This window comes from Panthera pardus, unplaced genomic scaffold, assembly GCF_024362965.1.
Source record: "Panthera pardus isolate Hobbes unplaced genomic scaffold, ASM2436296v1 HiC_scaffold_2, whole genome shotgun sequence".
Lineage (NCBI taxonomy): Eukaryota > Metazoa > Chordata > Mammalia > Carnivora > Felidae > Panthera > Panthera pardus.
The window spans coordinates 102,533,717-102,548,025 of record NW_026526765.1 but is presented as its reverse complement, the minus strand read 5'-3'; the positions used below and the strand labels follow the sequence as shown (position 1 = coordinate 102,548,025).

General features: G+C 42.2%; 2 protein-coding genes across 3 annotated transcripts in view; both read left to right on the top strand.

The window, feature by feature from the left end:
* Positions 1-2,191, top strand: part of BDP1 (B double prime 1, subunit of RNA polymerase III transcription initiation factor IIIB) — a 98,361-nt gene extending 96,170 nt beyond the window's left edge. Inside the window, exon 39 of the mRNA XM_019463070.2 lies at positions 2,064-2,191. Within this exon, the coding sequence (XP_019318615.2) occupies positions 2,064-2,084 (21 nt within the window). The 3' untranslated portion in view covers positions 2,085-2,191. The remainder of the gene's footprint in view (positions 1-2,063) is intronic.
* A 792-nt stretch (positions 2,192-2,983) lies between these two features.
* Positions 2,984-14,309, top strand: part of MCCC2 (methylcrotonyl-CoA carboxylase subunit 2) — a 72,244-nt gene continuing 60,918 nt past the window's right edge. For both annotated transcript variants that reach the window (XM_019463064.2, XM_019463063.2), the window contains exons 1-2: positions 2,984-3,310; positions 11,936-12,002. In XM_019463064.2, coding sequence (XP_019318609.1) covers positions 3,182-3,310; positions 11,936-12,002 — 196 coding nt within the window. In that variant the 5' untranslated portion in view covers positions 2,984-3,181. The remainder of the gene's footprint in view (positions 3,311-11,935; positions 12,003-14,309) is intronic.

The following is a 14,309-nucleotide window of genomic DNA, read 5'->3' as shown; positions in this document are numbered from 1 at the left end:
GGGAACAGGGTTTTCTTGATTTGGCCTCCAAACTTTTAATCTTTTTGATTTCAGTCTGGCACTTCACTCTTGTCTAATGTCCCTATATTTGAAATTTCTGAGATGGCAATTTCTCCAGAAAATTTCTCCTGGGCAAAGTGGGAATGGAAACCCAGGGTTCTAATTACTTCTTATACAGATTTCCAAGTAGTTCCACTGTTTCTTGGTCTCCACTGCTTTTCCCCACATCCATCCACACCTTTCTCTGTTGCTGGTACCACCAATTTCTGAGCCTTGCAGGGATTTCTGGGAGGCAAACTGACTTGTTACTTGTTTTTATCTTCCAATGCAAGCACTTAGATTTCAGCTTCCTTTTTTCTGCTAAAACTGGATAACCGAGATGAAATGGGACAAATCCCTAGAAACAAAACCTATCAAGACTACATTGCAAGGAAATTGAAAACTTGAGAAGTGCCTGGGTGGCTCTGTCAGTTGAGAGTCTGGCTCTTGATTTTAACTCAGGTCATGATCCCAGGGTCATTAGATCAAGCCCCGTGTTGGGATCTGCACTGAGTGTGAAGCCTGCTTAAGATTTTCTCTCCTTCTGCCCCTCTCCTCTGCTCGTGGTGTCTCTCTCTCTAAAACAAACAAACAACAACAACAAAAAAACTCCAGATAAAATTTGAATAGATATACAGTAAAAAGATTGAATCAGTAATCAAAAACAAACTCCAGAGAAAAAGGACTTTGTGGCTTCAGTAATTCTACCAAACATTTATAAAGAAGAACTAATACCAATCATCCTCAAACTTATACAAAAAATTGATGAGAACACTTCCTGATGCTTTCTGAGGCCATTATCCTGATTCCAAACCCAGACAATGACACAAGAACCTTACAGACCAATACCCTTATGTATGTTGATGCAAAATCCTCAATACAACACTGGTAAACTGAATTCAGCACCATAATAAAAAGGATTATACACCATGACCAAGTGGGGCTTATTCCTGGAATGCAAAGATGATGGTTCAACGTACCAAAACTGATCAATGAAATATACCACATTAACAGAATAAAGAAGAAAACAAGACACACATGATCATTTCAAATGATGCAGAAAAACATTTCACAAAATTCAACACTCTTTCCTAATAAAAACAATCAACTAACTAAGGATACAAGAAAACTACATTAACATCATAAAGGCTGCATATGAAAAATGCACAGCAAACATCATACTCAGTGATGAAAGACTGAAAGTGTTTCCTCTGAAGATCAGGAACAAGGCAAGAAGGTCCACTTTTGCCACTGCTATTCACATAATGCTGGAAGTCCTAGCCAGAGCAATTAGGCAAAAATGAGAAATAAAAGGCATTCAAATTGGAAAGGAAGAAGTAAAATGATCTCTTTGCAGATGAGAAATAGGTAGAATATCCCTAAAGATCCACCCCCGCCAAAAAAACCCTGTTAGAATAAATGAATTCAGCAAAGTAGCAGGATACTGTTAGAATAAATGAATTCAGCAAAGTAGCAGGATACAAAGTCAACACACAAAGATCAATTGGATTTTTATACACTAATAATGAACAAGTTGAAAAGGAAATTACAGAGACAATTTCCATTTACAATAATATCAAAAATAATAAAATACCAAAAGCATAAAATAAGAATTAACCAAGGAGGTGTAACACTTGCCCAATGAAAACTACAAAATATTGCTGAAAGAAATTAAAGACACAAATACCTGGTAACACATTCCATGTCCATGGACTGCAAAACTTAATACTGTTGTCAATATATTTAAAAAAAAATTTTTAATGTTTATTTCTGAGAGAGGGAGAGAGACAGAGAGAGAGGGCGCTAGCATGTGTCGGGGAGGGGCAGAGAGCGAGGGAGACACAGAATCTGAAGCAGGCTCCAGGCTCCGAGCTGTCAGCACAGAGCCCGATGCAGAGCTCAAACTCACAAACTTTGAGGTCATGACCTGAGCCAAACAGGCGCCCCATTAAGATGTCAATATTATCCAGTGTGAACAGATTCAATGCAATCCCTATCAAAACCCAATGACATTTTTTTTTCAGAAACAGAAAAACCCATACTAAAATTAATACGGAATCTCAAGAAGCCCACCCCAAATAACCAAAAACAAAAACAAAACACCTGAAAGAGAAGACAAAGCTGGAAGACTCATGAAATTATAAGACTCAGTGCCAGAAGAGCAATGGACACAGGAGACACTGAAGAAATATTTGCTGAATGAATGAATAAATATGTATCTTCTTTAAAGAGTTTTGTTTCGGGGCGACTGGGTGGCTCAGTCGGTTAAGCGTCCGACTTCGACTTCGGCTCAGGTCACGATCTGGCGGTCCATGAGTTCGAGCCCCGCGTCTGGCTCTGCACTGACAGCTCAGAGCCTGGAGCCTGTTTCAGATTCTGTGACTCCCTCTCTCTCTGACCCTCCCCCATTCATGCTCTGTCTCTCTCTGTCTCAAAAATAAATAAATGTTAAAAAAAATTAAAAAAAAATAAAGAGTTTTGTTTCTCAGGACAGCTTAATTGCCTGTTCGGTTTCCAGCTCTCCTATAGGGATAAGATTTTTCAAGTGCCAGCCCCTTTCTTTTTTAAATATGAAATTTATTGTCAAATCGGTTTCCATACAACACCCAGTGCTCAACCCAGTGCTTATTCTCAGTTTTTAAGAGTCTCTTATGGTTTGGCTCTCTCCCTCTCTAACTTTTTTTTCTTTTCCTTTTTCCTTCCTCTCCCCCACAAGCCCCTTTCTATTAAGAGGGGAAGAAGAAAACAGCACGAGGAAAACCAAGAGAGACGATTCTCAAGATACTGAACCTCACCTAGCCAGGACAGCGCGCAGACAGGAGGGGCGGCAAGGGGAAGATGGCTCCGCCTCCGGACCGCAGAACTCCCGCGCTCGCGAGGGGACAGGACCTCGCGGTGCTGCGCCTCTGTCGCTTATTGGCTGAGTTCGGGGGGCGTGGTGCGCAGCGTCAACCTTTTACGGCTGGCGAGCCCACGCACGTGCCGTGGCTGGCCTGAGACTTTGGGGTGTTTCAGGCGGGTTGGGCTGTAAGGACGCGAGCTGAGCTGTATCCCGAATCAGGGAAGCCGGCTGGGAAATAACCAACTCTGAACCTGCGCGGGCCGCTCTGTTGCACTAGTTCTTCGCTCCGGGCCGGCTGTCATGTGGGCTTCCCTGAGGTTAGCCCTGCGGCCGTGCGCCCGCGCCCTTGTCCCCGGGCCGCGCGCTTATCACGGGGACTCGGTGGCCACACTGGGTACCCAGCCGGACTCGGGTTCTGCCATCTACCAGGTAGGCTGCGCGAGCTTTCCGTCGGCCCGGGCCTGGAAACCCCTGACTGAGCCTGTGACTCCTCTTCCTGTGTCCGCCAATGTGGGCCGGACAAGGAAGCCAGTGAACTGTGGACACACTTTAACAGCTCTGTTCTTTTCTCTGGAGCCTCCAGTCATGATTCTGGGACACAGTAGGGGTCGTGAAGTTTGCAGAGGAAGATAGTTCCAAATAAAATATATCTTAGTTCACTTTTAGCACTGGCACTGTATTTTGTATCTTTGAAATCAGTGGTTCTCAAAACCTGACTTAGCATTGTCAGCCGAGGAACTTGATGAATATACGGCTGCGTTAAGCCCCGGCCTGGATCTTTGGAGTCTCTGGGGTGGGATCCTGGTGTTTGCGTTGTTAGTGAAGTCCTGAGGGCTTGGCAAAGTCCAGCTTTGGGAACCACTTGCCTGGTACAGATAGGGTTGTGCTTACCAGACTAGTTAAATAGTTGGTTATGTTAATAGAACATACTTATCGCACGCTGTCTTTGAATAACCCTTTCTTGGAATTGGGAGGTATAACAGCGTCACAGAAACAGCTTGTGAAATTTCAAAGCCGGGAAATTCCACCCTATCCCATGGTTTCTGAGGTTATACAGATAACATTTAAGTTGTACAAGTAACTTTCAGAAAAGACATATTTATTTATTTATTTATTTATTCATTTATTTTAACGTTTATTTATTTTTGAGACGGAGAGAGACAGAGCATGAACGGGAGAGGGTCAGAGAGAGGGAGACAGAATCCGAAACAGGCTCCAGGCTCTGAGCTGTCAGCACAGAGCCCCACGCGGGGCTCGAACTCAGGACTGTGAGATCATGACCTGAGCCAAAGTCGGCGGCTCAACCGACTGAGCCACCCAGGCGCCCCCAGAAAAGACATTTTAAACAGTTTCCTTACATCAAAAGAAAATAAGCAGGCTGAAGCAAACAGTATCCAGTGAGAGGGTTCCAAAAGTCTAGATTTTCTGGGGTCAGGAGAGAACTGTTGAATTCAGAAATATTAAGTGGTTTCTTTGGTTTAGGCAGTATGTTAGGTACTTGGTATAGGTCATAATTTTGTGGGGAAGGTGAACAAGAAAGCATGTACTTACAGTGCATTGTGGTAAGTGGTATCTAAAACTTGAAAAAGGTGGTTACAGAAAGCCACAGATACAAAGTAATGAGTGAGTTGGATCTTGATTGTTGTTGGGTCAGAGCTGGCCAGGTTCAGGGTGGAGAAGGAGAGGCAAGTCTGTACAAACTACGGAAGTTATGAGAACATAGATAACCAAGTTCTGAAAGTATATAGAGGGTATGAGGACTTAGAAGTAATGACTAAGGAATGGAATTGATGGAGTCGATGAATTCATGGAGTAGATGAGATTAAATAGTGGAGCGTCTTGCATGCTGAAGCCACCTTCGGATTTCATTTTGCAGGCTGTCTGCTAAGATATTTAAGTAAGGAAGTGGCAAAATCCTATGGGATGTGATCGAATCATTAGTGTGGTGGCAATATGGAGGAGAGACTTGTTTCTATTTTGAATATGACTTCTTGGCTGGGTGTTCTTCTGGTTGCTGTAGGCTTCTGACATTTTCCAGAGTTTCTGTAAGGTTATTTTAGCCAGTTTTTGGTTGTTTGGGCATGTCTCTGTGGGAGAATGAGGGCCTGGAGCTTCCTGGTCTGCCATCTTTTTGGCTTTAGGTCCAGGCCTGTGTTTTGTTTTGTTTTGCTTTTTTAATGTTTATTCATTTTTGCAGGAGACAGAGACAGAGTGTGAATGGGGAAGGGGCAGAGAGAGAGGGAGACAGAATCTGAAGCATGCTCCAGGCTCAGCTGACAGCACAGAGCCCGAACTCACGAACTGCATGATCATGACCTGAGCCGAAGTTGGAGGCTTAACTGACTGAGCCACCCAGGCGCCCCGAGGCCTATGTTTTTGATGGTGGCTGTTAGCTAGGGGTTTGGGGGTATAGGCCTGAGCATATAACTTCTTTCTCTGTGTAAAATGTTTAATGTTCTGGTCCGGTCTGTGCACTAGTAATTAGAATACGGAAGTAGTTGTGGTATGATGGGAAAGGCCTTAGTCTAGTATTTCATGTATGTTAAAAACTAAAAAGTAACATATTTCCATGGAGAGAAAAAGAAAAAAACAGGAGGGAAATAAGCTAAAGTGTTAACAGTGGCCCTGTGAGTGGGCAGAGACAGTGTGGCATAATGGTTTAAGAGCAAGGTTCTGGAACTAGTGAGCCTTGGCTTAAATCCTGGTTCTACTACTTGTTAGCTGAGTGATTTTGGACTAGTTACTTAACCTCTCTGTACCTCAGTTACCTCAATTGTATAATAGCATTAATAACTGTGCATATCTTATAGAACCATCAGGACAATTAGTGGCTGCCTGTAACATTGCCTGGGACATAATAAGCCCTCAAGAAGTATTAGCTCTCGCAACTTTTCCTTCCCTCCGTGATGTCATCTCAGGATCTGTTTAGCCAGCTTTTCACTTCAGTAATGCTGTATAGCAAACAATCCCAAGATCTCTGTGTCCAAAAGAATAGATACTTATTTTTTGCTTTGGGATCAGGGTTGGTTGTGGTGGTTCTTCTCTGGGCAGCGCACCAGATTCAGGTCTGCTGTATTTGTTTTTTATTCCCGAACTCAGACCGAAGGGGCAGTGGCTACCGAGGGATGCTTCTCTCATAATGGAAGGCTGGGGCTCAAGACGGGAGTATGGAAACACTGTCCCTTTTAGAGCCTTTGCTTGCAGTTGGTACACTGTCACACTTGCCCACATTCCACTGGTCAAAGCAAGTAAAAGGGACAGACTCATAGACTGTGGGTGGGGAAGGATAATCTCACACTGAACCTTGGCAAGGATGAGAGGGACAGAAGAATTTTGAATAAGTAGTACATTCTGTCTCATGGTGTAGAGGTTGCCACATAAGCTCCACCTATTGTGTCTGAGTTCAGGGACAAAGAGGAGGAAGGGAGAGTAGGCGAAAGGACACCCTCACCTGTTTGTTTTCTTTTTAAGAAGCCTTTCTAGAAGTCATGCCTAACAACTTCTGCCTCTATTTCATTGGTTAGAATTTAGTCACATGGCCACACCTGTCTACAAAAGGAGGCTACATTGTTTTACTTTTTCAGCCAGGCATGTTGTTACCTTGAATAAAATTGGGATTTCATCATTAAGAAGGATGGGAAGAATGGATATGGATAAGCAGCTCTACGTGTCTGCCACAGATAAACAGTAGAGAGAGAGTGGATGTGTTCTTATGTTGGATGTTAAAAGATTTCACTTCGGTGTACCCTTGTCTTCTGGGGCCACCAGCTCCAAGTAGTAAACTTTGAGGCAAACAAAAACCCACAAGAGGGGAACAAAAAATAAAGCCATGCCTTGGGTGGGAGATGGCACCTAGGAGCCCTGGACACAGTCTGGTTTCTCTCTGCCCAGTTTTCCTAGTGACTAGGAATCCAAACTGCCTGCTGTCACTTCTCATGGCCATATGCTTCAGAAAGCCTTGGCAATTGGTGACAATTTCCTTTATTTCTTAATTGGAAGACTGGCTTAGCTAGGATAAAGATCCCTTGTATAAGTAGCTTTAGGTTTGATTGACTTTGTTCTAAATTGGGCAGTGTCATAGGCTATAGCAATTGTACCTTGGGTTTCAGCCCACTTTAGTAGAGAATTACTTGTTTTCTCTCTGTGTGTGGAACTACTCATCAGTTCTGAACTTTGGTGCCTGTGGTTTGCAAAGTTGACAGAAGACTGGGAGGTAGAATGCAGGTGGAGGGGCATCAGCTAATTATTATTTTTTTCCACTTTAAAAAAATTTAGAGAAAGAGGGACAGAGGGAGAATCTTTTTCTTTCTTTCTTTTTAAAAAATATTTATTTTTGAGAGAGAGAGGGAGAATGCAAGTTGGGGAGGGACAGAGAGAAAGGGAAACACAGAGTCCAAAGCAGACTCCAGGCTCTAAACTGTCCTCACAGAACCCAATACAGAGCTCAAACTCATGAACTGTGAGATCCTGACCTGAGCCAAAGTCCGACGCTCAACCAGCTGAGCCACCCAGATGCCCTGCAGAAGGAGAATCTTAAGTGGCAATTGGAGCCCCACGCGGGGCTTGATCCTACAACCCTGGGATCATGACCTGAGCCCAGACCAAGAGTCGGATGCTCAACCGACTGAACCACCCAGGCTTCCCGAGGTCAGCTAATTCTTGATGAGTTGGGGGAAAAATAAGAAACTACGGCACAACAAAATCCCATCAGCCTCTAGATCTGCAAGGGAAGAAGAACTTGTTGAAGGATACTGGAAGGACGCATTTAACATTGTGGGAAAAATCTAGGGGACAAAGAGAACATGTCAAGGCAAAAAAAAACATGGGCGAACTTAGAAAAGACTTAGTTTCAGAATATTTCAGAATTTCAGAAAAGACTTAAATATCAGTCACTTGTGGCTATATAGACCTTCCATAGAATCCTTTCAAATAAACTGTAAAAAACTGTAAACTGTAAACTTCCTCTGACAGCTGAGGAAGTGTCTTCACTAATTGGATATTTGATTTTATTAACAGAGTATTGGTATGCAGTAATGGTCCTCATCTTTTGGAGATTTGGAAATACTTACAGAGGAAGTGTTATGTCTGGTATTTTCTTCAAAATAATTCAGGGTGGGGGCAAAAATAAAAAAACTTGGGCCATTGTGGATAATTGTTGAAGGACATTGGCTACATTTATTATACTAATCTTTTTTGCTTTTGTATATGTTTGAAAATTTCCAGGAAACAAAGTTAAGTTTCTTCTATTTTTAATTTTTATTGATTTATTTTTGAGAGAGAGAGACACAGAGCATGAGTGGGGGAGGGGCAGAGAGAGAGGGAGACACAGAATCCGAAGCAGGCTCCAGGCTCTGAGCTGTCAGCACAGAGCCTGACACGGGGCTCAAACTCACAAACCATGAGATCATGACCTAAGCTGAAGTTGGACACTTGACTGACTGAGCCACCCAGGTGCCCCTAAATTTCTTTTATTAACAACAATGACAAACCCCATTAAAGAGGAGCTGAACATGTTAGAGAAATCCCTGCCCCTTCACTTTGCCATACTGTAACCTGTCTATTCATTTTCTAGTGCTGTTGAGCTAAATAAGTTAGGACTGAGAAGAAGATAGTATGTCATAATGACTGGATGGACTTGTTTGAGAATTAGCTGCAAATAATGTCACTGGAAAAACTTTTTTTTCTTCATCCTATCAATTTTAAACTAACAATATAAGCCTACTCCAAGGTAAATGTGTTAGCTTTTCACATACCTTGCTGAGACAGTAGGTATTCAGATTTTTTTTTTCCATTAGCACCAAATTCCTTTTATTGAACTTGGAGTCACATGTTGAACAACATATGTGGCTTCTCTTTTCTTTCCTACAGTGTATTTTTCAGATTATCTTTTAACCTGACTACTAGAAAGTGAAGAGACACAAGGGTTAACAGTTTGGATGAGGTTCTTTTTCAGAAATTCCTTAAACTCAACACTGAGCAAATCTTTTGTTGAATAACCATAGAATCACATGCTGAGAGTGGCAGAGAGAGAAAGTGAAATTCCAAACAGTGGAGCATTTGAGAAGGCTGCCTATTCTCATGAAGGTGCTTTACCATCCGTGGGGATTCTTGAGATCAAGGTTTCTAAGTGGCTGCTGGCTGGCTCAGTCAGTAGAGCGTGTGACTCTTGATCTCGGGGTCATGTGTTCTGGCCCTATGTTGGGCATAGAGCTTACTTAAAAAAAAAAAAAAGGTGTCTTAGACATTTATGAGGTGGATTTTTAACCTTAGAATAAAGGTAAAAGTGACAAGTTAGACTTTAAGCACAAAACCAGCAAAAAATATTTATTTGTTGCAGTAAAATAATCTGCTTTCCTTTCCACTTAGCAACATAGTCATCAGACCTTTTCCTCACCCTGTGTGTTCAGCAGCACAGAGGGGGCGCCCAGGGCCTGAGGCCAGAGTAGCACCCAGCCCTGAGCCACAGAGCTGCAGCGCAGGGTCGGGTGAGAGAGTCCATAGAGAAGATGCCCTTTAGCTACAGATAGGAGTTGGCCACCAACTCCGTCCCCCGGAGCTTCCTTACCACTCTGTTTTGTTCATACAAGGAGGTCTTCCCCTTACATATTCCCTCTGCTGCGTCTCTCGCAGATGACAAAGGAGTTCAGGACGCAGCTCCTGCTTACTAGCAGTAGTTCTCAGCCTAGGAGGCTGTCAGTACCGAGGATGGATGTTAGGTTTTGAAAGGCTGCTCAGTCTCTTCATACACGTCAGGTGGCATTACACACGTTGCTCTAATGCCATCTCTTGGTGATGGGCTGAACAGACACGCTCCAGTGCAGAGCTTTGTTTCTGTCTGAGGCAATTCATGAAGTTGGGAGTTTCTGACTTTGCTAACTGTGAATAAAAAGGATCTCTAACCTAGGCTTCGTAGTAGAGCGAAGTTTTCAGCTTCCACTGCCTCATGCTCTTAATATCAGCAAATACTATGGTAATCTGAAAAAATTCTGGTGATAAAAGAACCCTTTGCCTATTACCAAACCCCCCTTTTGGTAGGTTTCCAATTTGCCTTGAGGGTAACTCAGAAATGGAGACTATGGGCCAGTGTTCCTCTGTTTTTGGTTGGATATTTAAATCGCTTGGGGAACCTTTATGGTGCTTAATGCCCAGGCCACATTTGTAACCAATGACATCAGAATCTCTGAGGGTTTGTTTTTATTTTTATTTTTCAAAGCTCCCTAGTGATTCCAATGTCTGTCAAGGTTGGGAAACAACGTTCTAGGCGAGTTACGGAGTTCTGTTCCCATAGGTTGTCTGCCGTAGGACAGGGCTTGGGAGACCTAGCAGGGAAGTCATCACAGGGCTGGCAGGCAGAGATGGTTCTGAGGTTGGGACCTCCCTGATCCAGGGCAGAGGTTCTTTCCCTAACAATCTGCTGCTTCTCCCTTTTTTTATTTTCTGCATTTTGCAGAGCAAGAGAATGTAGCAGAAACCTTGACCTTGGGAGCTCTTAGAGCTGTAGAAAATAAATAATAGAGCTCTGTTGTAAACACGGTAAATTCTTCTAATTTTGAGCAGCTGGCAAGCTGCTTAGTATTGCATCATGTAAAAGGAATTAGATCATCAGAGATGTTAAAGACATCGTGGGGAGCAAAATGTATTAGTGGGTTAAACTCTGAATTTTCACAAAAACTAGCTACTTAATTCTTGGTCTAAAGTAATATACTGATCAAACAAAATTTACAGAAGGTGAAAAATTAGGCCCTGTACCCTTTTTCCACCTCTCACAGTTTATATTTTCTTGTATGTTACTCTAGAAAATTTCTAAAGATGTGCAAACATAGAGTTTTGTTACTTTTTATTTATTTATAAAATTTTTTTTTAGTGTTTATCTTTGAGAGAGAGAGAGTGAGAGATGGGGGGGGGGGTGCACAGAGAGAGAGGGAGACAGAATCTGAAGCAGGCTCCAGGCTCTGAGCTGTCAGCCCAGAGCCCAACACGGCACTCGAACTTGGAACCCATGAGATCATGACCTGAGCTGAAGTCAGACGCTTAATTGACTGAGCCATCCAGGTGGCTCTTGTTCCTTTTTAAATATAAAATAGGATCTGTTGTGTTTCCTGGGCTCTGTTTTTAAGTATAATTTGTCAGTTAGCAAGTGTTTTATTTTAATGTTTACTTATTTATTTAAAAAATTTTTTTTAATGTTTTATTATTTTTGAGAGAGAGAGAAAGAGTAGAAGAGGGGAAGAACAAGAAGGAGACACAGAATCTGAAGCAGGCTCCAGGCTCTGAGCTGTCAGCACAGAGCCTGACTCGGGGCTTGAACTCACAAACTGTGAGATCATGACCTGAGCCAAAGTTGGACGCTTAACCGACTGAGCCACTCAGGGGCCCCTTATTTATTTATTTTGAGAGAGAGTGAGCATTCGAGCAGGGAAGGGGCAGAGAGAGAGAGAGAGGAAGACCAAAAATCCCAAGCAGCTTTTGCAAAGTTAGTGAAGAGGGTGATGTGGGGCTTGAACCCACGAACTGTGAGATCATGCCTTGAGCTGATATCAAGAGTCAGATGCTCAATCGACTGAACCACCCAGGTACCCCCAAGTATTTCTGCATTGGTTGGAAACTTCTTAGGGCAGTGGTTGATGGGACAGAAAAAGGAAGATGGCATTTTAATTCTCAAAGGGCTTATATTCCTTAAAATAGGAAAACAAATAGAAATGAATTAAGTTTGGTTAATGCTGAAGGAAGAAAGATGCTAAATGAGTAGGAGTGACCAGAAATGAGAGGTGTTACAGATGAGAGGGAACATGAATTGATCTCTAAAGAGGGGTAATATTAGGATTGATGGACTGGAGAGCTAAGGTGGTAGTGAAGGGGAGCTTGGGCAGAGATGGAGAGGCAGGAGTCATCCTTTCCATCCGATGGAGTGACCACATGGAAGCCACATGGGTAGGTGTGAGGCCACATGCAGTGACACATGATGTTCACATTAGCCCTTACTTTGGTTAAAAAAAAAAAAAGATAATTGCTTTCTAATATTACTCTCCCTTTCTTTCTTTGCTTCTGTTTTAGGAAAACTATGAACAGATGAAAGTACTTGTAAATCAGCTCCATGAACGAGCACAGAAAATAAGATTAGGTAAACACTCATTTATTCTTCCTTTTATGCTTCTAATGAAAATGTTCCTTGATAGTTATTGGTTTTAGGAAAAACCAGTAGCAGTAAGCTTTGACTCTTCAAGACTGTTTGTTGGTGTGCTGACATTTCATTTTTTCCTGTTGTCAGTTTTTTTGCTCTTACAGCATTGCCATTATGTGGGAAAAAGTAAAATTTCAGATTCATCAATTTAAAAAGTTTTTTTATGTTTATTTATTTTTGAGAGAGACAAAGCATGAGCGGGGAAGGGGCAGAGAGAGAGGGAGACACAGAATCTGAAGCAGGCTCTGGGCTTGAGCTGTCAGCACAGAGCCAGATGCAGGGCTTGAATCCACAAACCAGGAGATCATGACCTGAGCCTAAGTCAGACGCTCAAACAACTGAGCCACTCAAGTGCCCCTCAGATTCACTAATTTTTAAAGTATTTCTGCTTAAAGGTTTATTTCAGCCACAGCATCCATTAAAATTTTTGTTTTACCTGAAGCAACTGAAACCTTTTCTGTTCAATAGTTATATTCATCCTATATACTAATTTTGCATAATTATGAATTTTCTGCTTTGTTATATAACTTGGAAATAATGTCTATGTGGGTTATTACTGATTAAATAAATGATATTTCCTAAGAAATTGGCAAATTGTTATTATTTTCTGTTTTCAAATTGTGGACGTAATAGACATCCTTTTGCTTGGAAGAAATTGCATCATGGGGGGGAATGTGAACTATTAATGTATAAACAATTACAGCAAATTCTGCTGTGCCATTATTGGTCAGTGCAAAAATTTACTTTAGAAGGCTTTGTGAGTTGAAACTAAAAGCTATTTCCAAAATAAGGGTTTTTTTTTTTTTTTAAAGCTTATTCATTTATTTTGAGAGAGAGTGTGTGTGCCTGCTTGCACATGCGAGCAGGATAGGGCAGAGAGAGAGAGACTCTCAAGCAGGTTCTGGGCTCATAGCACAGACGTGGGGCTTGAACTCACAAACCATGAGATCATGACCTGAGCAGAAATCAAGAGCTGGATGCTTAACATACTGAGCCCCGCAGTTGCCACTATAAGTATTTTGATAGGTTCTGAAGTGCTTATCTTTATAATGCTGCGTGATAATTACTTTACCAATATGGAAAAGCACAAATAATTTTGGTGGTTAAAACAGGGGACTTGTAATGACCTAAAGATGGTTTTTGAAGACTTTTAAAGTGGAAGTTAACTCCATGCATACAGTTCTAACGATGCATGTCACAGTTGAAGTGACGTTTGTGCTGTGCAGGCAGAGGCAGACAGATGTGTTGATTAAAAGATGCTTGGGGTGCCTGGGTGGCTCAGTCACTTAAGCATCTGACTCTTGATTTCAGCTCAGGTCACAAACTCATGGTTTGTGAGTTTGAGCCCCGCATTGGGCTCTGTGCTGACAGCATGAAACCTGCTTGGAATTCTCTCTTCCTCTCTCTCTGCCCCTCCCCTGCCGGTGCTCATGCTCTCTCCCTCTCTCTCTCTCTCTCTCGAAGTAAATAAACTTAAAAAAAAATAAAAAAAAAGATGCTATAGGGGTGCCTGGTTGGCCCAACTCTTGATTGCGCCTCAGGTCATGATCTCGGTTGTAGAATCAAGCCGAGTGTGGAGCCTGCTTGGAATTCTGTCTCTCCTTCTCTCTCTGCCCCTCCCTCACTTGCACGTGCATGTGCTCTCTCTCTCTCTCTCTCTCTCTCTTTCAAAATAAAGAAACATTAAAAAAAAAAAAAAAGCCACATCCTGTAAACTGTAAAATGCTTCCTGATTTCAGGGATGTTAAAAGTGTGAACAAAATGTATATATTAGAATGAATGCAATATGGTAAACGAGCTAGAAAGAGAAGGGCTTTTCAGTCTCCAAGTCTGTGGAAATGGAGATAGTGCAGAATCTTTGAGAATAATCGTTGGAAAACTAAGATGCTGTGTCATGTTGTTTTTATGGCTATCCACATATCCCAAGTCAGTTTAAATGCCAAAGGAGCAGAGCTCTGTAATCTGAAAATCTGCTTCAAGGATAGCCCTCTTTCTGATTTTCCCTAATAAAACTGGAAGTCACCAGCTGTTCCAAATTGCCAATTCATACTCTAGGTGGAATTAACAAAGAATGGTTTTATCTTAAGTACTTGGAAAACAAATGTGTGTGTTTCTTATCACTTCTTTGTCACTCTACCCTCTCTGGCCTCCTCTCCCCTGCTAGTCCTTTAGTGAGTATTTAGGTCACCTGACTCTCCAAAGACCCTCACCACAAGACCTGGCTTTCCTTTCATTGCCTCAGGTGCA